Here is a 26,926-nt window from a genome sequence, read left to right as displayed (position 1 = left end):
GTTTTGCAACTGGCAGTAATAATGTAAAAAGCAGTTATTTTTAATAGAATTAATTTAAATTAATGTTACATTTTTTTATGGTATTTGCGTTTCTTTCGAATCTCCTGAGCTTCAGCGCGAAGTATTTTCAAACACCTGAATTATTAGTTTTAATTCCTGTATACTGTTGACTGATAAATACTTTCTATGATAAGAAAATTGCATGTTGAGAATATTAAAAATATTTTTAAGCCATTTAATTCATTTCATTCGATTTTTCTGTCATGTTAATTAAATTTTATGATGCATAGAAATATCAATAAAATAAAAACTAAATTTAATTTAATTTAAAATTTAATCTAAATATTTATTTAAGCAATATTCTTCAAAATCTTGAAACTAGTATTAATTTTTCACATTAAAATAAAGTAAAAGAAATCAGTTTTGGCACATCTCAATTGAATTATCAAAAAAACAAAAACAATTACAAACAATTAATGATCATTGAAAATATAACCATTAATACAATATCTGTATAAATAATTTCATTAATTTCATTTCATCATAGACTAATCTAATAATTTCTAATAGAATTAATCGTAACTCAAGGGTATTTAATTTAAATCAAATACGAAATCGTAATTACTGAAACTCAAGAGAAAAACACAATACAGAAAATGTTTTTTTATCAGTATATATAACTTATACATCTACCCATTCCCTTTTTCCCTTGATGGTCCAAAAAATTCATTTTTCATTCCAGATTGCAGAACGGTTTCATTTAATTAAAATAAAAAGAGAAAATATATTTAAAGACTAAGTTATTAGCACTCTTTGCCAAGAGGACAAACTCAATGCCATTGATGATTGATAATAAATCGTCTTTAGGGATTTTCTCAAATATGAGGCATTTGATAGTTTATTTGTGAAATTTTTATTTGAGTATTGCGAATGTAATGGATCCATTCTAATCCAGAGAACAATCTATAAAAGATCGTAAATCTAATTGCAATAAACTCTAAACCATCTTTTATTCTTCAATTGATTAAAATTTTATTTTTGAAAATTAGCTAAGTTCATTTACTTTTAAGCATTTTTTAAAAAAATATTATTCAAGTTTAAACTGATATTAAAATGGCTGAGATTTCTTAGTTAAAAGTAGTTTTTAATGTCCAAGGTTTTTAACGCATTTTGTAAAGAAGGCAATCTAACTGCCTTTGATCATTAAGGATAAATGACTTACAGGGTGTTTCACAATAATGAGGAATATGATAGACTTTCATGGCATCTCTATGTCATTATTGTCAGCCTAATAGACGGCAAAAGCACTGTAATGCCGAGAAAAGTCTATAAAAGAATATGTTTGTTATAACTTCTAATTAACTTTGCCATCTTTTAACCTTCAGTTTATCCGAACTTAAAAGTTAGTTATGTTCAATTATTTTTTTTAATTATTCATCAAGTTTAAATTGATATTACAATGGTTTATATTTCTTAGTTACACATAGTTTAATTTTCAAGTAATAAATAAATGCCAAAAAATCAATTATATTCAAATTCGGAATATCTGATTCAACAAAGAATAAAAACTAACTAAAGCAAAACAAAAAAAGTTTAATTTTTCCTGATTTTTTTATTATATTGTAGAATATTTAAATATCATCCTATAAAATGCTTAAATAAATTGAATAAAAATATAAATATTTTTGAGTATTTTTTTTAATAAATTTGGATATGGAATCGCTGCAATTTTGGTTCTTGAGATTGCATTAATTTTAAGATCAGGATAATTTTGATTATTATTATTTCCTTTTTATTTAAGTAAACAGAACCGAAAAGACTTAATAAAGGATTGTGCCTTCCAGTCTATACAATGTATCAATTTTATATGTCATTTTTATATTTCGCAGACTAAAGTACTTAATTTTGTATTAAGTATTGTTCCTTCCAGTTTTTAGTTCACAGTTTTTTATTCATTAATTATATTTACTTGCTCTGCAAAACAAAAATCCAATGAGTTACAAAAATATTTAATTTCTAGTTTTAGATATTGAAATATTGGATATTTTTCGTTGTAGGAATCAGTTTCCAAAGATTATTTTTTCAAACATTTCTTCGGATTATGTTTTTTTAAACCTAAAGAAAACATGTGGAATTTATGAATTCTCTATGTTTATTTCGAATTTTTACTTTCTCATAGCTCAAGAAAACTCAGAAAAACAATTATGATAGTCTAAACCTTTTTATTTCCAATAAATTTAAACCACATTTAGCCTCATTCCGAAATAGCAGATTTGGATACATTTCTTCTTGAATAAGCATATTCTACCCAATGATTAATATCTCGTCTTATGTTGTGTGATATCCTCATTTCTTTCTAGAATGATTTTGAGGGAAAATGTTTATATGAATTTAATTTAATACTACTGCAGATATGTGTTTAACAAAAAAAAAAAAAAAATATCATCTTACAGCATTTTAAGATACAGAAACTTCAGTACCGAAATTGCAAAACAGTAAGTTCAGAGGAATAAAATGTCTCCTGAAAATACAGATGTTTTCTGAGATCCCAATATAATTACTGGTTCCTAAACCTCAGTTTTTTATTATCACGCCCATAACGCAAATAATTTTCTGAAAAATATAATAAAATCGCAAATCTCTATCAAGAACACATAATTTCATCATGAACATATCCAAACAAATGCCGCCATTTCATAACAATAAACAAAAAAAATATCACCTCTTGAGATCTTAAAATTTTATGTAGAAAGTGTATATATACTGTTACGAAATTTCCGGGGTTCGTTTGGATAGTGGGGAGTTATATGGTGTGGAGAACACTCAATCAGCAGGCGGCAGTAGAAAATAAAACAACGACGCTTATTTACACGACGACTCACAGGACAGCACAAAGACGACAACTATATACAGCACAGAAGACGATTATCTTCAGCCGAGACATGCAGCAACAACAGCAGCATATAACAAGACAGACAGACAGTAGCGCACAGCTTAGTTCAGCACTAGCTTCACTCCGTCGCTGCTCCGCTTAGCTTTGGAAGGTCAGTTCTTTATCGTCGATTCCGACTACTCTCCGATCTGGTTCAGGACGACTCTTCGACTCCACTGGTCCACGACTCTCTTCTCTGTCGCTTCCGACTACGACCACCGATCCGGTTCACGACTACTCGGCAGCTCCGGCTGCTTCCTTTTATAGGTCTCAGGAGGCGGGGCTAGAAGCCTCTCAACTAATCAGGAACGTTCGAGGCGTAACTCGGTTCCTACTGGACGGATCGGGAAAATTCTCGATGTTTCGGGTATAATATAAATTGGCACCAAAGTCGCCAAATTCGTCGCCAAGTTGCCAAATGGTCGCCAAGCTTTGGGACCTCTTATGAAACCAACTATGCTGGGGAGCAGCATCACAGGTTCGTAACTATACTTTCTTAACGGTATACATTTTTGGAACATATATTATGTCTTTTTTTTTTCTAAACTCAATGATCTGTGTGAATTAAAAAAGAATATCCTTTCCTGTGATAATTTTACACATGGTTCCAAATTATGTGATAATAAACACAACTGCATGTTGTTGGTGGGAGAGTTGTATTCTTTTTTCCTCCTGCCAAAAATATTTCCTGAATAAAAAGGGTATATAGTTTCTCTCGATTATTATGGCCTTAAATCATATAATAATAATAAAAAGAAAACTGCACATCGTTTCAAATATGCTCATGTTATATGTTTTGTACTCTAGCAGATTTCATTGTAGAAAATTGAATTAGTACCAATCAAGAATTCATAAAGTTCATTGAATTCATAAAAATATGAACTGGACTTATTATAATTACTTTATATGTTTTTTACGAAAAATTTTGAAAAATTTAGTTTTATAAAAAATGATTGTTCTATATAAAACCTTAATAGATCATCATATAAGTTTGAATAAATAAACTGATTAAGGCAAAAAGTTTGCATATTTTTTTTTAAAAAATTAAGTATGATTTGATTCTAATTCAAAACATAAAGTATTTTAATGTTTCATTTTCTAAACAAATTTTCTTTAAGTTTCCATTCAAATAATTTCAATCATATTTAGTATAATTGCAAATAGACCAATAAAAAAAGAATGCATTATTTAAATTCGTGACTCGAAATTAGGGTCATAAATTTAAATAAATCTCATCTCGTTCTTAATTTAAAATAATGTTTTTAAAGAAAGTAAACAAAAGCTTTTTTTTTTATTCTTCATGCCGTTCAAAATGAATTCCCCGGCTTAATCTTTTAAATAAACTTCACAGAGATTTTCTTGACTTAATTAAATGATAAATACTCTCAGAGTTGGGATAAGAATTTTTACTTTTTCCATCTGTTAATTTTTGACTCTAACTTTATGATAAAGCTGCTTCCATAAAAGTAAATGAGTATCTACTTGAGAGGTATTTATTATTGCTTGAAAAGTTTTCATTATTTTTCCTGTTTCAGATTGCTTATTTATCATTATTTATTTACTTTAGATTTTTATCGTTTGTTTTCCTCTGTAACAAATGCAGTTGACGAAGCGTTAGTTTTAGTTAGCTTCAGATGTGAAATTCTAATTTGTCAAATATCGTGCGTCGATGAATTGGGAAGGGAAGAATAAATGAAACAAATGAGAAATAAATGGAATTGAATGTTTAAAAATGCAATGGTGATTACTTACAAACATCTTTTCAGAATTATTCATTTGGTTCGGTGGCATTTTCCCGTTAAGCCGTAATTTTTTGAGACGGGAACAATAATAAGAATTCAGAAATTTAATACTGGCAACATGCCAAATATCATTTGTAAAATTTGAGTGAAACCGTTTGTTTTTTAGATAAATGAAATAAATTTAGTAAAATGAATGTGTGAGATTGAAACTTCGCTTGGAATCTGCTTTTCTGTTAAAATATCTTCTTCTGATGAACTAACTGATCAAAATTATTTTTACTTAATTGTTTCATTCTATTTTATTTAATTTTCTAAGATAAATAAATCTTTAGTACGTTCACAATAAATTATTATTACTCAAATCTAATTTTGAACGGTAAATGGATATTTATACAAATATAATTAAGCTTACAATTTTTTTTTTCATTTAATAATTACAATAGAAAACGAATAAGCAGAACGAAGGATTATTTTTCATTAAATTATTATTATAAAAACTGACATGAACTAAACAATTTTTCCATTAATTCATTACAATAAAAGCTTAACTAATATTTATGATTAAATGCTGCTTTACATACAACCAATTCATAGAGTTTTTAAAAATGCCTTATGAAGGAAAGCGTTGGTTAAAATCTGTAATATCGCTTCCCTGATCTCCTGGTAAGAGAGATAGTTTTACATATATAGTAATGGCTGCTGAATGGAAACCAAAACAATGACCCCCGGTCTTGGATGGTGACAAATGTAGTGAATTTGATGGCAAAAAAGTAAAAGATTTCGTGTATTAGAGAATCTTTCCAGCAGACAACGTTTGTTCTAGTAAATTTGGTGTCATGGGAGCATTAAAAGTTTAGTTTAGTTTATTTATATTAACTTCCCGTTTTAAAGCAACACCAGGGCTATTTTGGGGCGAACCTTGTAATTTTAAACCTTGGTCAGATGACGAGGACGGCACCTGAGTTGGAACCCCCTCTCCACTCCACACCACTGCAGCGGGATAATATTTGGCCCGAAGGGTCTAATGTGCACCAGACCTGCTTACACGATGGTTCTTCGATGAAATCAGATCTCAAATCTGAAACCTTTCCGGTTCCGAAACCCTGACCTTACCACCAGGCCACATTGGCCAGGCAGCAGCAGACTATGAAAGTACTTAAAATTATATATATCAAACAAAAAAGAATAATTAACAAAAAGTAAATTTTAAATGTCGTCTGTCAAGCAGTTTTACATCTTATATTTCTTTATGTTAATTAATTAATTATTTTAATGAATATGAATATAGTAAAAAGAAAAGAAGATATCAAGAAAAAAGAGAAATTAAACGCCGACTCTCAATGATTCAAACTATTTGTCGCTCATAAAAACTCACATTTTGTTGTAAGAATAATGGCATACTTATTACGTGACATAAAAAAGTACTTGTATCTAAACTTGGATTATGCATTGATTGATAAGAATTTTTTTTATACATTTATATACATTCCACAAAGAAGAAATATTTAATGCTGTTTATTAAGCAATTTTACATCTAATATATCTTTATGTTAATTGATCCATTATTTTAATTAAAAAGAAGTGAAAAAATTAAGAAAAAAGAGAATTTAAACGTCTATTATTAATGATTCAAACTATTTGATATTTGTATCTCATGAAAATTCACACTTTGTTGTAAGAATAAAGGCAAACTTATTACATGATACAACAAAGCACCTGCATAAGTTTCTAAAATTGGATTATATATTGATAAGAAATTATATAATTTTAAATGTCGTCTATCAAGCAATTTTACATCTGATATATTTTTATGCTTATTTCTTCGTCATTTCAATGAATAATATATATATATATATATATATATATATATATATATATATATATATATATATATATATATATATATATATATATATATATATATATATATATATATATATATATATATATATATATATATATATATATATATATATATTATATTATATATATATTCTACAAAGAGGGAATTTAAAATGTCGTTTATCAAGCAATTTGTCATCTGATATTTCTTTCAGTAAATTTATTCATTATTATAATGAATAATGTATTGCTAAAAGGAGAAGAAATTAAGGGGAAAAAAAGAAATTCAACTTCTGTTATCAATAATTCAAGCTATTTGATATCTGTAGCTTATAAAAATTCACACTTTGATGTAAGAATAAAGGCAAACTTATTATATGACATAACAAAGTACCTGTGTAAGTATCTAAAATTGGATCATATATTGATAAGAAATATATATAGAGGTAGTCCACAAAGAGAAGAACTTAAACGTCGGCAATCAATGATTCAAAGGGTTTCAGGTCCTAAACAAAATAAATGTGGAAAATACCAAAAACATATCTGTTTCCAGCTTTTGCCACAGGAGGGTGTCTGGTTGGAATCCTAAGTGAATGTGGCTTGTTCCTGGAAAACAAGTAAAATACTGCCCTGGCGAAAGTACATAAATTTCAATTGAAGCTGCGGGACCGAGATAAAAGCCAAATAAGAAAGTAACAAAATATGTTTGCTATTGATTATAGAGTCTTGAGTTGGGTTGGCAGTAAATTTCCTTTAGAGGTGTAGTGGGCCAAGTCCATTGTTTGAAAGCCACAAGGAAAACATTTAGCCCAATGAAATACTAGACTTTTGGTAGCCGTTTAGCACTAAATCAATTCATGGGCTGTATTAAGTTTGGTGTTTTAGCTGCTAAATTTTTTTTCATTGGTGAAAGAAATAAATTTTCAGTCTCTTCGCCTTATCTTGTTTCAGAAAAAGTAAGAATATTTCTTATTTCTTTTCGAATAATAATTTTATAGGATATATTTAATGCATCTCATTTTCTAACATAGGTACCATTTTGTAAAAGTATATCTTTTTTTAGTGGTTTAAGAAAAAATGGGTACTTTTAACTTTTATTTTGTTTTCAAATGGAATAAAATATTATAGAATTATTAAGTCAAAAAATTCTTTTGAAATTCGTATATATAAATGTGTAATGAATATTGTTAGACTAACATTTTCTTGTTCAGTTTTTTTTTGTTTTATTTTCTTTCGTATTTGTTTAGTAAATGAAAATATTTTCTTATAGTCATAAATATTGCGTGGCAAAACGTAGAAATGGTTTAAGATTTCAGAAATGTAAAAGACAAAAATGATCAAATTTAGATTTCTGATAATTGATTGACTAATTGATAACTGAATTAATCATTTTTATTACTCATTAATCAGTAATGTATAATTAGAAAACTACGAAATCTCAATACTTACTTACAGGATAATTAGGTATATTTTTTTCAATAAAATAAAATCATTTCATTAAGTTGGTAACTATTCTGAAACGTGCTTTATTATGTGAATACAATTTTAAACATCGCTATCTGTTTATTTAGCATATAGAGAGAGGATAATCTTTTTCTATCTTTCGCATTAATATATTAAGAATGATTAACTGAAATTCCAATACATATAAATTTGAAAAATGTTAAGGAAATAAAAAATCGCATTTTAAAAATAATTTTAATTAGGGAGATTTCATTACAAAATGCAAATATTTTAAAATTGTTATAAACTAACCAAATTACATTTGTTTATAAGATAATTTAATTTTAGTTTATGAAAGCAATAGCTTTAAAATGTTTACATAAATGTCCAAAATTCAATACTTAAGCCCTTTTACATATCTTTTATACATTCCATCATTAGTTACGTAATGTCCAGAGTTACGTAAACAAACGCTCCAAAAATAAGTATTTAATAATTAATTGCACATTAGTCAACTTACATTTTAAATCCCGCGGTAATTATTTGATTTGCATATTTATGCAAATTTCCTGAGTTTTATTTTTCATAAATAATTTAACTGCTTTAATAAATAATAAATAATTTAACTGCTTTAATTATTTGAATCATTCTAATAATAATTGTAATATTAAAAGTTTAATTCTGATAATTTCGTAACATGTAAGAGCAACTAAAAACTATAAATAATAGGAACTGATGAAATCATATGAAAAGGGAAGAAATAGAAGGATATTTATTTTCATAATAAAGAAATTCCCTCGTTCAATTTTACTGTTAATTAGTAAGGAGATTTGAAAAATTTCAGAACTTAAATCAATAACTAAATGAAATATAATTAAAACTTGTAAATATTAAATCTGAACAAGGTTGCAGATTTTATATTTATTTAAATATCTCGAATAATGAGCAAATAGATTAAATTGTTGTCTGTTGATTATTCCTTGTTTGAGTAAGATAGGAGGAAGAGACTATTTGGAACGAAAAATAAAATAGATTTAAATTATAAGCATGGAATTGAAAAAAATATATATAACGTACGATACAAATTTTGTAGTAACATGATTCATTTAAGCATAAGATAGTTAAAAACAGTTACCTCCACCTAGATTATAAATGGCTAAAAACCTCCTTACTAATAACATCAAAAGAAAATAATTGAACAAAGAAAGTTTACAGACTTAAGTACAAAGAAAATTTAAGATTTTCTTTGTGTAAGTAATAATTGACTTTTGTGACAATACTTTGTTATGCAATTAGCTAAATTTCAGTCCATTTCATTACTATCTGACACATTATCTATGAGCACTTTCAGTTGTTTCTCCTTTGCATAAAAAAAGAGACGGTATCTCCACCAATAATAAAGAAGTATGTCTGTCTGTCTACCTGTGTTTCGATTATCCACAAGACAAACCGTTTAACTACCAAATTTGAACACAGTACAAAGTAAATTTAAAGCTTTTTTTTTTGAATAAGTAATAATTGACTATTGTGACTGCATTTTCTCATGCATTAAACTAAATGGGCATCAATTTTATTGGCATGTGAATGCCATTTGATTATGCATTAAGCTAAATGGGCATCAATTCTATTGCATGTGACTGCATTTGGTCATGCATTAAACTAAATGGGCATCGATTTTATTGGCATGTGACTGCATTTGGTCATGCATTAAACTAAATGGGCATCGATTCTATTGCATGTGACTGCATTTGGTCATGTATCAAACTAAATGGGCATCAATTTTATTGGCATGTGACCGCCATTTGATCATGCATTAAGCTAAATGGGCATCAATTCTATTGCATGTGACTGCCATTTGATCATGCATTAAGCTAAATGGGCATCAATTCTATTGCATGTTACTGCATTTGGGCATGCATTAAGCTAAATGGGCATCGATTTTATTGGCATGTGACTGCCATTTGATCATGCATTAAGCTAAATGGGCATCAATTCTATTGCATGTGACTGCATTTGGTTATGCATTAAACTAAATGGGCATCAATTTTATTGGCATGTGATTGCCATTTGATCATGCATTAAGCTAAATGGGCATCAATTCTATTGCATGTGACTGCATTTGGTCATGCATTAAACTAAATGGGCATCAATTTTATTGGCATGTGACTGCATTTGGTCATGCATTAAGCTAAATGGGCATCGATTTTATTTCCATGTGACGCATTCTCTATTAGCACCTTCAGTTGCTTCACCTTTGCATAAAAAGCAGACATTATCACTATTGATAAAGAAGCACGTGTTTCTGTCTGCTCTTATGTTTTGACTCTCTATAAGCTAAACCGTTTAACTACAGAATTTGGCAGATATTTATTTTGGTACGTGGGATCGTGCATATCAGATTGATTCTTTTAAATTTAATTAAAAAAATTGATTTATTAAAAACTAAGCAATATTTTTGTATGTGATTATTTTCCCATGATTATTCTCGAAAATATTACGGATCAAATACGATTTTCACACCATCTTAAAATTATATATATATATATATATATATATATATATATATATATATATATATATATATATATATATATATATATATATATATATATATATATATATATATATATATATATATATACATTTGCAAAAAAAAAAAATGTGATAAATTGTAATCGGTGCTTTTTTTTATATCACAATGAATATACAAATAAATATATAAAATACTCAAAACTCTTTACTATAAAACCAGCAGCATTCTGAAAAAAATAATAATAATGCTGAACACTGAGAAGATCTTAAAGGCCAAACTTACAGTGAACTTCCATTTTCCACTTGTCCTCTATGCCACTTCCAGGTATGAGTGGATTCTCCGCTCTGCATGTGACGTAATGTCCATGATCCTCTGGCGTCGGAGTGAAGAAGAAGACACTAACAGTTGCATTTCCGCCAGTGACCACTTCTTCTTGAGGATTCTTGAAATTCGACCCCGCCTTTTTCCAAGTAATGGTGGCTGGAGGACGTGACCCTTGGCTGCTGCATTTTAGCTGGACCCGAGTCCCAGCTGAAAAAGGCTGTCGAGGACCAGCGATTTTCACCAGTAAAGGTCGAACTGGAAAATGAAAAGTAATGAATTATTATTGCAAAATCTTAAGAAACCAGAAAAAATATCAATTATTGTTTCTTTTCTATGTTTTAGGTATAATATTGAAATTTTATTATAGAGTGGAAGCAAGCCCAAAAACATAGAAAATTTTATGTTTTGTTTCATTATTTTCAAACATGAAACAAATTATTTATTCTATACGAACATGACTTATTATTTTCAAATGTCCTTCGAGGCGTTTTTCATCGGTAATATGATATTATTACATACAATTAAGATTTTAATATATTTAATACATATAATTAATTTAACAATTTTTCGAATTATTTTGTGTAAATTAGATAACTTATAGAAAATTGTGGGTAAAAAATTCTGTAGTACTTCCAAAGTTGAAAAAACACTTTACGCTCTGCTTATTTCTAATCAATATAATAAATATTTCTTAGGTCGGGGAGGGGCAAGATGTCTTTTCGAAAACGTTAACTTTTTATAGATGAAACTGACTGTCTTTTTAATAGATATTTTAGAAACCTTTTCAAAGCATCAGAAAAAGGCATGACTTATTACTCAATGAAACTTTACAACCAACCATCAAATCATGCCTTGGTTTTTCGCACTGGTATCTCGAATATTACTGACCATTTATGAATTATGCATAATTTTGCACATTCTTGATGGATAAAGGTTATTATAAAAGCATAAAATAGCAAAAATTGTGAGAAGAATTCTTGGGCAATAAAAAAAATCATAATTTTCTGAGTCCTTAAATATACATCCAGACATGATACACCAGACATCCAGAAATGTATGATACTACTTTTCTCGAGCGCTAAGATTAAGAAGTAGAAAATATAATCAACGTAGAAGTATTAGCTCTTTTCCACTGAGTATCACTGTAATCAGGATTCTGTATTTCGATTTTCCGTTAAAGATAGCTAAACATATGAATGGGTCATCTCCAATTTGAACACCAAAACGATTAAATGATTCCAACTAAATGATTAAATCAACATGATAAGGTTAAATTTATTGCATTATCAATAAATATTGAATGGGCAATCACTTTAATGCATTTAAAATACTCTGTCTCGTGATATGTATTTAAGCAACTGAAGAGGTTAGAATTTTTCGACTGAATAGGATTTTTGAAAATCCCTCTTAGTATTTGAGAATAAAATTGTGTGATTTGCAATTATAAATAAAACCTATTGCTTAGCGAAAAACCTTTTAGAAAACCTGAAACAAAACTAATTTTTTATAGAAATAATCTTTACAGTTACCAATAATAAACAATGCAATATCCATTACACATATATCCTTCATCTTTCTTTGAAATTTCATTCAGTTATGAAATTGTTTTTGAAAGAAAAGGAAATAAAGTATTATTTGTCATAATTAGAATCTAGCATCATCATCTTTGAATGAAATGCTTGGTTAAATTAATGTAACTCGGAATGCTAAAGAAAACATAAATAGACCTCCCCCCACAATATTTCTAAAACGAAATTGGAACAGAATGCAATGATCCTGACATACAGGATACACATCTTTTAACTTGCATTAATGGATTCAATTCATAGTTATGCGATACAAATGAATATACAGAATCAGTATAATTTCGGAATCGTTTGGAGTTATACGAAATCAGAATAATTTTGGAATCGTTTGGAGCTATACGGAATCAATATACTTTTGGAATCGTCTGCATATCTTGTAGAAAAGAACCTAATGTGACATATTTTCATACCTAGGTTAAACTACAATTGAATTTTAGATTATATGAAAAATTATGCCATCAATTAACGTAATAGCTAAATTACAACAAACAGAGAATGAAAAAGGATATATAATTAATCCCATTTTTAAGCGAAAACAAATAAATTTCTATAAACGGATTAAGCGAATTATAATAAAGCATAAAACCAATTTGCTATACATTTTTTTTTCTAAAATGTTCAATAAGAAGTAATTTTTCACATAATTTCTTCATTTCAATAATGTTTTATGTCATTTCACTGCGATAGCTTCCACCTCGATATTATTTAAATTCGCCTTTCAATAACTCCCATTTTTACAAAAAACATTTCTCACGACATTTACTCTTCAGTAACTTTCAACTGCACTGGAAGAATTTTCAGGTTTATTGCCACTTTCATAAATCTTTTGTCAGAATAACTATTAACTACCCAAGTATGAATGCGCACAATCACGCTTCAATTCTTTGTTATGTAAAATACTTCTCCGGACTCGAAAATCTTTTATTTATCCGATATTCGAAGACATTTTTCAATACAGTGTTCCAGACCCGTAATCTGGATGTGCAAACACACAGTTATTGAAATTGTTTTCCGCAATTTATTCAAAAGCCAAAAAATACATTCAACTAAGTATTGAATAGTGCATTTGCATTGTAAAGTCGACGGATTGTCCGTATTTGAAATAACAAATGGTGGAAAAAAAATCGAAAGCACTAGTACTAGAGTTTGGGACTCGCTGCCTCCGTGCCTTTTTACATATTCTGCAAATATGAATGGCTCTAACAAGAGGCAGCTTTTAAAGGCTTTGACAGACAGATTTTTAGTCAGGTACACTTTCGAAAGACTTATGGATAGGGAAATGTAATTGGAGTAAAGAATGTTTTGGATTTTAAATATTCAAAATAGCTTTTGCTTGTTTTTGTGCTGAAGTTAAGTGTTGGATATTTATTCATGTTTACAATAGACTTATCTGATGCGTCAGAAATATGTATTGTATGAAGATGAATGAATTCAATAATTCTGATTATGAAATGCCCCTAAAGGTTTGTTTATCATTATTATTTCGTTAGAGCAGAGGAGAAAAATAAGGCATTTAATCACTGAAAAATGTTTTGGTTTTTGCCAAAATGAAAACTTCAAATAAAGATTTGTATCGCGTTTTCAAATGATGACGAAAACTTTCTAATTATTAAATTATATTATTCGTATATTATCTTGTTAATTGCCACGAGTATATACATATATAAACACCTATTATTTCATTTTCTAGAGTGTACTATGTTGCTCCAGTTAATGCGATTAATCGACTATTTTTAATACAAACCAATTAATCCCATTGATCGCCACATATACAATGTGCCCCAAATAAATGGAACAAACATTTATTCTCCTAATATTGTGATTATACATATACTTTTAGTTGCAAAATTTTATTAAATGTAGTGAAAAAATGTATGAACAGCTTCTGTAAAAATTGATAGTAAAAGGTAAAAAAAAAAAAAAATCTGCTGTACAAGTGTCATGAGGTAAAGCATTTTTTACATGTATCTATGCACTCACAGAGTTTCTCATTTCAATCTAGGAATCTTACCTTAATTGAAAATTTACAGATTTTTAGGAACTGATCACTAATTAAGATGAAAGCATTTATTTTAAAAATGTAAATACATTCAATGCAAAAAATACTGTCATATGTAAATTTTTGCCTACAGTATATCATCATTACTTTTAGGAAATTAACTAACCATGCGTAATGCAATTTCATTTAATTGAACAAAAAATGCGATATCAATTTTAAAAAAACCGAAGAGAAGCCTAAGAAGTTCAAATTCAAAATATCTCAGTGTACTGGAATGCTGAGCAAGAACATAAAACTATTTGCTCACATCGGTGTGCTTTATTAAAAATGACATATTTTAACAAAAAGGAACATTTGGATATGATGACGATTTATGCAGTATGTAATCGTAATTCCGATATAGTTGTAAAAGAATAAAAATGTCATTTTCAATATTCCTGGCATTCTTTTCGGGAGTATGTTTAGAGAAAAGTTGATATTAGAAATTACATGATTTTTTACTCTCCCGGATAGGACTTAGGAGGATGAGGTGTTATTCATGTGATGCAGAACTTGAAAGTTTGGCTTATAATTTCACGTTATTTTCATGTTAGAGTACGAAAAGTCAGTACAAAATTCAACATTCCAAACTCCATAGTGCAGAAAATATTCCAACGTAATAACTGTCATTCATACAAAATCCATGGAATCCATGGACTGCTTTGCCAGTTGTAAAGAAAATTCTAGGATGGAAGTCTAAAATTTTATTATTGGGCCTTACCGTAAGTATACTCGAAAGAACTCTTTATTGAAAAATACCGTTTGGAAAAACTGATGTTGCCTTAATCAAAATAGAAAAATTAAAGTATCATTTTCGGAACGGAAAAAATCTTATTTTCTTTTAAGAAGTTCATCATGAATTTCAATTTTTTATTAATTTGTAGTGTGGCATTTTTAGAAATCCTTTGATTGACTTATATACTAAATGGTGACCAATGTATTCCTCTTGATTGGAATTATGACTGAACTAAAGGATAAAGTGATTTATAGGTGCATGCTCACAGCTTTGGCGATGAATTCAAATACCATGTCGTTTGCATTCAATAGCAACTCGTTTGCACGTGAAAGAATGTTAAAAGAATTCGATTTTATATAGTTGTCAAAAGTATTCATTTTGAACCAATTTTTAATCAATTCAATAAATTTAAAATCTGATCATTTTAAAACATTAATAAAAGTTAATGAATGCATCATTTTTTCTTGTTTCGCTCTTTTAATAAACTTTCGTCATATGTACAATATAACAGAATTTCATCACAAGTCTCGCTTAAACAGCCGTGACAAGTTTGGAAAAATGGTCCAAGTCAATATATTATTTTAAATAATATTTTCAAATGTGCTCATGCAACCGATAGCAGAATAAATAGCATGCTTTCTTTACAAGTGAAACTGTATAATTTTTCAATCTGTTTCCTGAAAGAATTGCGAGTGTTTGTATGTTTTTATCTGATTAGTAGGATTTGCATGTTGAATTACTATGGGATGGGTGTGTGGTCACTAGACTTAAATCAAAATGGTTTATAAAATAACCATCCTTTGTAAGAAACATTTATAATTAAAATAAGTGAGCAAAAATAAATCAAATTTCAAATGCAGCCAGTGTAAGTCGTCAGTCGAATGATAGAAAATGTACATACAGAAATTGATGGTATATATATGTATTTGCAGATTATATATATATATATATATATATATTATCAATTAATGTGAGATTCCTGTGACACATGTGCAATATTTGCAGATTGTTGACCTATCCTACATAGAGGATATTGTATCGGCAACTTCTGATAGAACTATATATTTTTTCTCATACCTTTCATATGAAATTTCTTTCTTCTTCGCTCATCTTGTAAGGCATTTGTAAATACCTTAAAAAGGCATACATTTGTAACGGCATAAAATATTGGCATTTGTAAACGCCTTCAAACAGTTAAAGTTATTTTCGAATTATGTATTGGATGGTAATATCTAATAATGATATTTTGAACTGAAATTAATGATTAGTTTGGAATCTAACATTTCATTACATACTTGATAATATACCAACGGTATCTGAATTTTTGCATTGCATTACTAATATAAACTTATTAAAGTATTTAATTAAACTTTATTTAATTAAAGTATGAATTAGTTGACAGAAAAAACTTCAACTTGACACCTGATTAAAGAAAATGAAAAAAAAAAAAAAAAAAAAAAACTCTACAAATTTAAGAATACATAAAAAAAAAGGAAATAAAATTTTTGACAAGAAATAACAGAAATATGCTGTTCCAATATCTCCAATATTTTTAATATATTTAACTTTTTCAATAATATGTTTGATTTTTCCCCGTGTTATATCAAAGCCAATCGCGGCGAAATCCATATATCCTTCTATAATAAAAACAATATATTAGAAAAAAATTTAACATGAAAACCATGTTATCAGAATGCCTTGTTCTTGGAGGTTTCAGTATACAAATAAATTCCCTGCTTTCTCAAATTTCCATTTATATCAATACGAATCTTTCATTGCATCGATAAATTAAAATTGCTATCCAAAGCACGACAAAAATCAAAGTTTTACTAGTCCTTCTTGTCAATATGACCTTCAAGTATATTTATTGAAATACACTTCCAGACATTTCTATATCTCGAGTCTATAAATACGAAATCTTCAATTTCATTTCCCTATCGAAACCTCTCCCTTTCTTCTGTCGGACTGAAGGCAATTTAATAAATTCAGAAAAGAAAAGAAAAAAAAAGAAGAAAAATTCGAGAACTGGCACTGAAAATACGATCCAGGAGCATAACGATAAAATGTAAAATCATAAAAAAAAGGAAAGAAAAAAAGAAATATCCAGTCAAAATAATAAAAAAATAAAACAAGGTTCATTTTACAAAAATGCTTATATTGAAAGCAAAAGGAAAGCTAAAAGGAAACAGAAATTTTTGAAAAGGACATTTTTTTTTCTTATGAAATACATAAACCAGAAGGAAATATGAAAAAAAAGTTTCCTATAGCAGAATATTCGCAAACTATTTCATTTTATGTGCTTTCACTTATTCTTAACTTCCGTATTACTCTGCCGTTTTGGGGGAATCAAGGATTTTACGCTTGGTCCATTTATTCCCAGGGTTTAAATAGGTTTCTTCCTCAAAATGATGAGGCAATATACCCTTCTTTTGTTCTCGGCAGAAATGATTCCGACTATTTTCTTTAAACCCTTATGACAGTCGGAGAAATTGGGAAGTTTCAGCGTAATGACAAAATAAATTACCTTTCTAACATGCTCTGTAATGATGATGGCACTCTTGCCTCGGAGAAACAAAATGTTGATCGTTTAGAGGCGTAACATCCTTAATTGTGTTTATTTTTTAGGGCTGTTGTACGACATGCGGTTGTCTCACGCTAGCCCTCCACGGGGACACGAAGAAATGACAAGAAGTCATAAAAAATGCTTGAGATTGAATGAGTAGTTCTGACACAGATTCGCCATTGAAAAGTGATTTGTTTTGATTCTCTTTATTCTTTCTCATGTACGAAGTATATAAAAGGAAAGCATTGCAATGTTCAAAAATTTTGAATTTCAGATAGTGATGAATGTTTACATTTTAAACTTCCCTGAAATTACATTTCTTGAAAGAGTCTGTTTGGCTGTCTGCATTTGCGGAAGGGACTTAGGAACAATCTTACATGTTTTAAAATTTTGTGACCTCTGGAGTGATATCCGGGATCAATGGCCGAAGGAATGGAGATCTATGGAACTTGAATTTTTAATCAAAATCCCAAGTTTTCGTGTTAGTGCATCCCAAATCATAGCAAAATTGCAACAAATGGAAATGTCGGACATTAGTTGATTCTTCTCAATTTTTCTTTTTCTTTTGTTTAATATTACTGTAAATAAGTTACTATTTCTTGAATGGTCTTTATGGGTTTCTCTCTTAAGACTTACACCACGTACATTTAAATTTCATTAACTTAGTGTTTACATAACTCATGTTATTTGCTGTATATAGTTACTTGAAGAGCATATATTATTGCTCTTACTTATGTATAAATAATTGTTGTATATCAATGTTGTAATGTTATATGTCTTAAAGTTAATATTATTATGTTGTATGTTAAAGTTAAAAGTTAAAGTTGTATGTTATTATGTTGTATGTATGTAAAGTTATATTACAGTAAGAATTGCACTAATTTAAGATATTTTAGCACTTTAACAATTTATGCATATAATACGAATTGTATAGAATAGGCAATCCATGGTCAGATGGAAAGAGTTAAAGAAAGTTTCAAGAGTTAGTCCTGCGCCATAGTGCTGAGTGGGGTTGCATTGCGGCGGCCCATCGTTTTATCTGAATGACTTCGGCTGGGGCGGACTGTAGGTATGCCTTGTCTGTATGTGATAAAGGCAACTCAAAACAGCTTTGAGCTAGATGATTGGAATGTGGTATATAGCCTTTAGACTAAATGTGTAGATTTCTATCAATTTTTTTTCGAAAACTCCGTTCAGAGGAAGGCTGTCGCCTCGGCTGTACGAATACAAGCCAATAGGATAACTACAAAACGAAGATAGATAAAAATCGATACAACGATTTATTATCTATTATGTAGACACCTTTCTAATTTTGATCAAAATGAAACAAGGGGGAGGATTATATGTTGGTCTATGCCTTTAAAAACATGTAAACACAGTAACTATAAAGCGCAGTGTTTGTTAAATTTTGAGTATGAATTTAATTTACTTGATTTGATTAATTTATTTTATTTGGTTACTTAGATATGTTTTTAATTTCAAATTTAAGAAACATTTTTAATAAAAAAGAAGAAAATTTTTTATTGCGATATTCAAGCAATAAATGAGAAGTTGTTTCGAAAATTTCATGAGATTACGCAATATCTGATATTGTTTGTTATAACCTATTTGTAAAATTTCAGCTAAACAGTGGAATATAGGGAATTCGAGATCAGATTTCAAATATATATATATATATATATATATATATACACACAAGCAGAGACGCGGACAAGGCACGTCCGCCACAGTACACACAAAAGTAGAAGTAAAGAAGAGCGCGAAACAAATGATCACTAGTCTTATATAACATGGATTTCTGGCCACGCGCCAATTTAATACACGTTTTGACCTTTGCACCTCGGTAAGGCATCATCTTCTTTTGATACGTAGTACTGACGGCGCATTAGTTTTACAGAGGAATTAATTAAACCGAAAGTGGAATTGGATCACCAAATACGAGAATATTTTTAGAATGAAGCTACAATGGGCTAAATTAAGATAAAATCTTGGAAATTAATTATGTGTATATATTCTTTCTGTGTATGTATTCTTTATCATATCTCCAAGTTTAAAAATACGAAATCTCTTCGAATATACATGTTGTAACTCGAAAATTGCTCACAAATCTAATAACATAAATTATTGCGAACTTTTTATCCATCAAAGAAAAAAAAATAGAGAGAGCTATGTCATACAAACAATTGTTCTATTACTAAATATATCCAGATTTTCAATAGCGACGTTAAAAGAAAATAAAGATAATACTTGCTGTAATTTTTAATCTATTGCTTTGAGATCAATTATTGTTTCTGCCATTCGTTTTGAATAAAACGATATCATCTTCTCTAATTTAAAATTATATTCGCTTAGCAATGTTATATTGATATTTTAGTGCGCTTAAAAATTCGTTCCTAAGCGATGCATTTTGATTTTTAAAGTAGAATTTTCTGCTTTTTTTAAGTTGTATGCCAGCCGGATATAATGTAAATTACCAGGGCCAAAAAATGATTCAGAAACAAGTTCAAACAAATGATAATTTAAAAATAACAAATTGAAACAAAATGGTTCTGATAGAAATAAATTTAAAAAATAATTCTGATTTAAAAATAAACAAAAATTAGTACAGTTCAAAAACACAATCCTGTTTTATGCATCAGATTACGATTTTTTATTTTGAACACTAGGATGATTATCAATTTCTTTTCTTAAGTAACTATTGGTTTCTTTACTTCTTTTTTGAATTCGGTAGTATTCTCTTTTATTCTTTTTTATTTGTAAAGAAACATATAGATACTTTCTCATATGTTTTTTCTTCTTTTTTTTTTAATTCTTTCATAAATCATAGTTTTTATGCAGAATCAATTTCCAAAATTTATTAACAGATATAAGCACATTTTTTTAATTTTTAAATCTGCTGTTATTGATCGTTAGTTGTTGTTGTTTATAACGGCACTTCGGTAGTATTCTGTTTTATTCACTTATTTTATTCTTTTTTATTTGTAAAGAAACATATAGACACTTTCTCATATGTTTTTTCTTCTTTTTTTTAATTCTTTCATAAATCATAGTTTTTATGCAGAATCAATTTCCAAAATTTATTAACACATATAAGCACATTTTTTAATTTTTAAATCTGCTGTTATTGATCGTTAGTTATTGTTGTTTATAACGGCACTTGCCATGGAAAAGCTCGTTGACGAAGTTAGTGATTTTAAACCAAGGGAGCATCTCTTGTTTTATTAGCGTCAATTAGAGCCAGTACGTCTTAGCTATTTACGCACCAGATTCGCTTGCACAGCCCCTTTTCACACGGGGGCACATCTGCACATCTCACAGATAGAACAGATGAAGTACAACCGTGTCCGAACCAGGACTCGAAACCAGGACTCCCAGATGACGGGGAAGATGCGCTACCCTTATGCCAGGACCCCGGCCGATCGTTAGTAAAAACTTTTAGTATTTAAACTTTAGTACTTTTAGTATTTAGTATTAGATCGTTAGTAAAATTTTTTTCTTATTTTTAATACCCAAAATACCCAAGAATATAACAATTAAATTACTGAATGAATGTACTTTTTAAATTATTCTGTATTAAATTATTCTAATAAGTTTAAATTTTTATACTTATTAGAATTATTCTGTTTTTTGCTTGTTTATCTCAATTTATATTTATTAATTGTGAGTTCCAAGAAATGGAACAGGGACATTCTGAGATTCTTGAATAAGTACACTTATAAAATAATTAGATATCTTCTAAGTTTTTTGTTTGTTTACTTCAGTTTTTATTTCCTAATCATCTTTATTCAGATTTTTTTTTTCTTTTATAAAAGTAACCCTTATTTTCGACCGGCATTTTAAGGGACCTAATAACCATGTCTTAGAGATTAACTACACAAAAAAAAAATCCAAAAATATGAAACATAAATATTTGAAACATACCATTCGAAATATTAAGGAATCTCGTTATTAAAAATTTCACCTAAACAGAATAACAAGCAACTTCTGAAACAAGAATCGAAATTCCATTAGATGTTTGCTCATCCAAATCTAAAAAATTCATATAAATGTATGAAAAATCCGAGGGTTGGAAATCTAAGTCGTTTATGGCGAAAACCTGGAACCGTGCCCAAATTTGAAGGACGAAGTAATAATTCGGTGAAAACTAATCCAAGTGCTGCCACGTGACTTGTTAGCGTGCATTCAACTCGAAATTTTACCCTATTTCTTCTTTTTTTTTAACCATCTTTATTTCGAGGGCGAAAGAAGAGAATAAAAGATGGTAAAAAAAGGCAGTCGAAATTAAAGGAAAGTTCCAAAAGAAAATGAGCTATTCTGATTTTATTCCGTTTCTTTTTTTTTTTTTTTTTTTTTTTCTTTTCCCTTTCTTTCCAGTTCCTAATTGTTATCTTCTCTAGAGTAATCATCAAGAAATGCCTTTTATGACGGAAAAAGTTACTTTTTGTCGGTTTCTTTATCAGATTCTATTTCTTTATAGATTTTATCATTAAGTGTTGCATGAATTGTAAGAAAAAAAAATTATTATTATTTAAAAATGATTACATTCTTGCAGTTATTTCTTTATAGAAAATTTGATTCTTATAAAATCTAAACTTTATAAATTATCAAGAATGTAACTAAAAAGACCATTTATATAAAAAAAAACCAAGAATAAATTTCTTAAATTGAATTTGATTTTGTTTAGTTAGATAAACGTCCTTTTGATTGGGTTCCATGCAAATAGTTTCAGTTTTGCTCTGATGTGAAGTGACAACGAATACGATAACTGAACCTCAGTGGTACCTTTTTTAACTATGTAGGGTAGTCAAATCACTGAATCTCCGACCAGCCCGAAGGTACTCGGATAAAGAAAACTGAATGACCTGACCGCCGCGACAGCAACACTGGCGGGAACTGTGGTTCAGTCCTAAGGGCCATCACCGGCCACGGTACAACCCTTCCAGAAGGAAGTACGTCCCGCCATCGATGGGAGGAGCCAGATCTCCCACCTTTTTGTATACCCTCCAGGGTGGTGAGATCCAACCACCATACCGGAAGCATCTCAGCCTCTTTTCGTGGTGATTAACAGGGGGTCAACTAGGTAGGGTAAAAAACTTACAAAATAAGGCTAAATAAATAATCTTACAAAAATGATATAAAATATACGAGGGATGAAATAATAGAAGCGCAGTCTACATTTATATTCATCTATTAAAATCATTATTAAATAAATTGAAATATAAATCAACATTTTATTTATAACATTGTGATAGAATGTATGCAAGTGATAATAACTCATGTAGCTAATAGATTAATAACATTAAATGCCGTCATTTAAAATAATACTTAAAAACATTGCAATCACGGTGTAAGTATCAAAGGTTCACATCATTTGTTTTCCAGGTGCCCAGATGTTTTTAGTACAGTTGTGTGAGTGAAGTATATATTTAAAAATCGTGTTCAGACGCATGTAAGTGAAGAATTATTTGAAATCAAAATTACATCACGAATTGTTTGACTATATTTTATTGCTGTCACTTTCCGATGAGCAGCATTTCTACTAACTCTATTTCTCAACATAACTTCATTACTTACTTAATTGCAGTATTTACAATTTATTCGCAATCCATTAATTACTATATAGAAGGAAATACAGCGATCACTGCTCAAGTTTCAACAATTCTCCTCAGCGGCTTTCCGGCCATCGACTCGTCCTTCAATCAATATTCTCATTGAAAAACGTCTAAAAATCGAGTTCAAAAGAGTATAAATTATAAAACTGAATCATTGAATTGTTTGACAATATTTAACTACAGTTTCCGATGAGCAACGAATGGTAATGTTTCTACAGTGTTTATTTTCCAGCATAATTTCATTGCTTATTTCACTGCATTCCTTACAATTCATTCATATTCCGTTAATTACCACACAAAAGAAATAATAGCAAACACGGCGCAAGTTTTAACAATTCATCTCAGCGGCTTTCCAGCAACCTATTCATCCTTGACATTCTCAGTGAAAAATACATTTAAAAAAGGAGTTCAAAAGCATATAAATCATTAAAGTGAATCATCGAATTGTTTGAACATATATAATTGTATTTCTTTCCTATGAGAAATTTCTGGCATCGTCTTCACAATGCCTGTTTTTCGACACGGCTTCAATGCCTACTTAACTGCATTCTTTACAATTCATTCTCAACCCATTAACTACCATAAGAGGAAAAAACAATGATCACGGCGCACATTTCAACAATTCACCTCAACGCATTTGCAAGAACCCACTCGTCATTGGTACAATATTCTCAACAAAAGGTAGCCTAAAAGGTGAGTTTTCAAAAGCATATAAATTATGAAACTGAATCATCGAATTGTATGAATATATTTAACTACTGTCACTTTCCTATGGGCAATTCATGGTAATGTGTCTACAAAGCCTATTTTCCAAATAATTTCATTGCTCATTTAATTGAATTCCTTACAATTAATTCTTATTCCTTTAAATTACCTCACTAAAGAAATATAGCGTTCTCGATTCAAGTTTTAACAATTCAATTAGGCAGTTTACCAGCTTTCCAGTCCTTCGTAGTACAAAATTAGCAGTAAAAGATGCTTTTAAAAATTCAGCACAAAAATATTTAATCATGAAATTGAATCAACGAATTGTTTGAGCATATTCAACTTTGAAAACATTCCAATGAGAAAATGAAGATAATGTTTCTACAGTGCCTATTACTCAACTTAACTTCATTTCCTGTTTAACTGCATTCTTTACAATTTTTTCTTATTCTATCAATTAGGATACAGAAGAAAATACAGCGATCATGGCTCAAGTTTCAACAGTTTTCCTCAGATTCTTTCCAGCAACCTACTCGTCCTTGATACGATATTCTCAGTAAAAGATATATTTAAAAATAGGGGTCAAAAGTACATAAAATATAATTTGAATCATTTCAAAAGTATCTAAAACATAAATTCAATCATCAAATTGTTTGACCATAGTTAATTGCTACCATCCAATGGACTGATGTAATGATAGTAATGTTTCAACAGTGCATATTTTTCAACATAATTTCATTGCTTATTCAAATGCATTCCTTACAATTCATTCTTATTCCTTTAATTACCACACAAAAGAAATAACAGCAATCACGGTGCAAGTTTTAACAAATCACCTCAGCGGCTTTCCATCAACTCACACATCCTTGATACGATATTCTCAGTGAAGGATACATTTAAAAATGGAGTTCAAAGGCATATAAATCATGAAAGTGAATCCTCGAATTGTTTGAACGTATTTAACTGTGGGGCTTTCCGATGAGCAGTAGATGACAATGTTTCTACAATGATTATTTTCCAATACAACTTCAAGGCCTACTTAATTGCATTTTTTACGATTCATTCTTATTTCATTAATTACCACACAGAAGAAGAACTGAAATCACTGCGCAGGTTATAACAATTAAACTCGTCAGCTTTCGAGCTATCCACTCGTTTTTGATACAAAATTCTCAGAGAAATATACGTTTAAAAGTCGAATCTGAAAACACATAAATCTTGAAATTGAATCATCGAATTGTTTGATAATATTTAACTGTAGTACTTTCTGATGAGCAATTGATGATATCGTCTCCACAATGCCTATTTTTCGACACCGCTTCAATGCTTACTTAACTGCATTCTTTACGATTCATTCTTATTCCATTAATTACCATACAGAAGAAACACAGAAAACAAGGCGCAGGTTTTAACAATTCACCTCAGCGGCTCTCCAGCAATCATGTGTTGCAATTGTAAACCTTGATTACCATTGACTTATCTTAATTCGGGTGAGCGCAACGCGTGATTCGCAACCCTAATTACGACGTGAAAGTGATTTAATACGGCGTGGCAGAAGAAAGCGGCAGAAATAATGACTCGTAATGGTGCTTGCAAAATATCGGCTTCTCTTTCTTTGGGACCTCCTATTAGTGACGTTAACAGCTTTCTTAACGATTCATGAAAGGCCCGCTGGGCAGGTGCTAAAAGCAGGCGGCAGGATCGATGGGGAGTTTAAAATTTAATGATTGCGGGCGGCGCGGTATCGTATTTTTATTTAATCATTTAGTTCCAGCGCTACACGTACATTGCTCTCGTTTTTGGAAGCGAGCATACCCCCCAATAATCCCATGAGATCTTTAGTACTTATGTGCCTCCAGCAGACGATATAAGATGCTTCAAGTATTTGCGAGAAGACAATGGGTCGTTGATTTCAGAAGGTATAACTGAAGGTGATAGATTTTTTGAAATTCAGCTAGTAATATTCTGGAATTCAGACCTCTTGGGAGACAAGTTTAAGGAGTGTGCAGAGTACTAAATGCCCAACGTCCCCATAAAAAATGCAAATGAAATTAAATAAAAAATTGAGAAAAGTGAAATATTCGACTGTTAGAAAAACATGATGTATAAATGGCATATCTCGATATTATTTTCATTATTTTTCTTTTAGATTGATTCTCTCTGAAGGAAAATCATGTAAAGGCTATCATATTTTCTGAGCAGAAAAAATATGTTCACAAATTATTTTTTAATAAATTTTGATTAATATTTTTAATATCAGTTAATTATTTTTATGTAAAAGAACAGGACAATACAAAATACGCTTTTAATTTAGATCACCTTGTCGCTTTATACACATGGTAACAGTTGAGAAGGTAAATTTTACTTTCTATATAAATATAAAGTTTAATATAATATATCAATCAAATATGAAGTTTATTATATAAGATAAATAAATATTTATCTCATATAATTTAATATATATGAGATAATTATTATTTTTATATGAAATATTCACAGTTATTATATGAGATAATAATAAATATCAATCAAATATGAAGTTTATTGCTGATAAATAAAGTTCGAAATAAGCATTGGAAATTTTCTTATCTAAATATTCATGACAATACTAACCTTATTAATTCCTTAGTAATATTGAATTTACCACTTTAAATTTAACGATTGCGGAATACTATCATTAAAATAAAATAATCAATCAATAATAAATAAATGGTTCAAAGCTACCCCTGCCTTGCCTAAGCATTCAGAGAAAATTGAATGATCATCGTCATTCCACTTTTCAGTGTAAATTGCGCTCCGTTATCAGAGTAAAGATAACTCAACTCCATACTATTGCTATCCCCCCCTCCTCTACCAAGGAAAGGCGAGAA

The 26,926-nt window shown here is 29.4% G+C and overlaps 1 protein-coding gene across 1 annotated transcript in view; it reads right to left on the bottom strand.

Moving 5' to 3' along the window:
- Positions 1 to 26,926, bottom strand: part of LOC129963412 (hemicentin-1-like) — a 710,215-nt gene that overhangs the window by 220,242 nt on the left and 463,047 nt on the right. The window contains exon 5 of the mRNA XM_056077767.1: positions 10,775 to 11,071. Coding sequence (XP_055933742.1) covers positions 10,775 to 11,071 — 297 coding nt within the window. The remainder of the gene's footprint in view (positions 1 to 10,774; positions 11,072 to 26,926) is intronic.

This window comes from Argiope bruennichi, chromosome 3 (assembly GCF_947563725.1).
Source record: "Argiope bruennichi chromosome 3, qqArgBrue1.1, whole genome shotgun sequence".
Taxonomy (NCBI): domain Eukaryota; kingdom Metazoa; phylum Arthropoda; class Arachnida; order Araneae; family Araneidae; genus Argiope; species Argiope bruennichi.
Note: the sequence above shows the minus strand (reverse complement) of the source record. Positions and strands in the feature narration are given on the sequence as shown.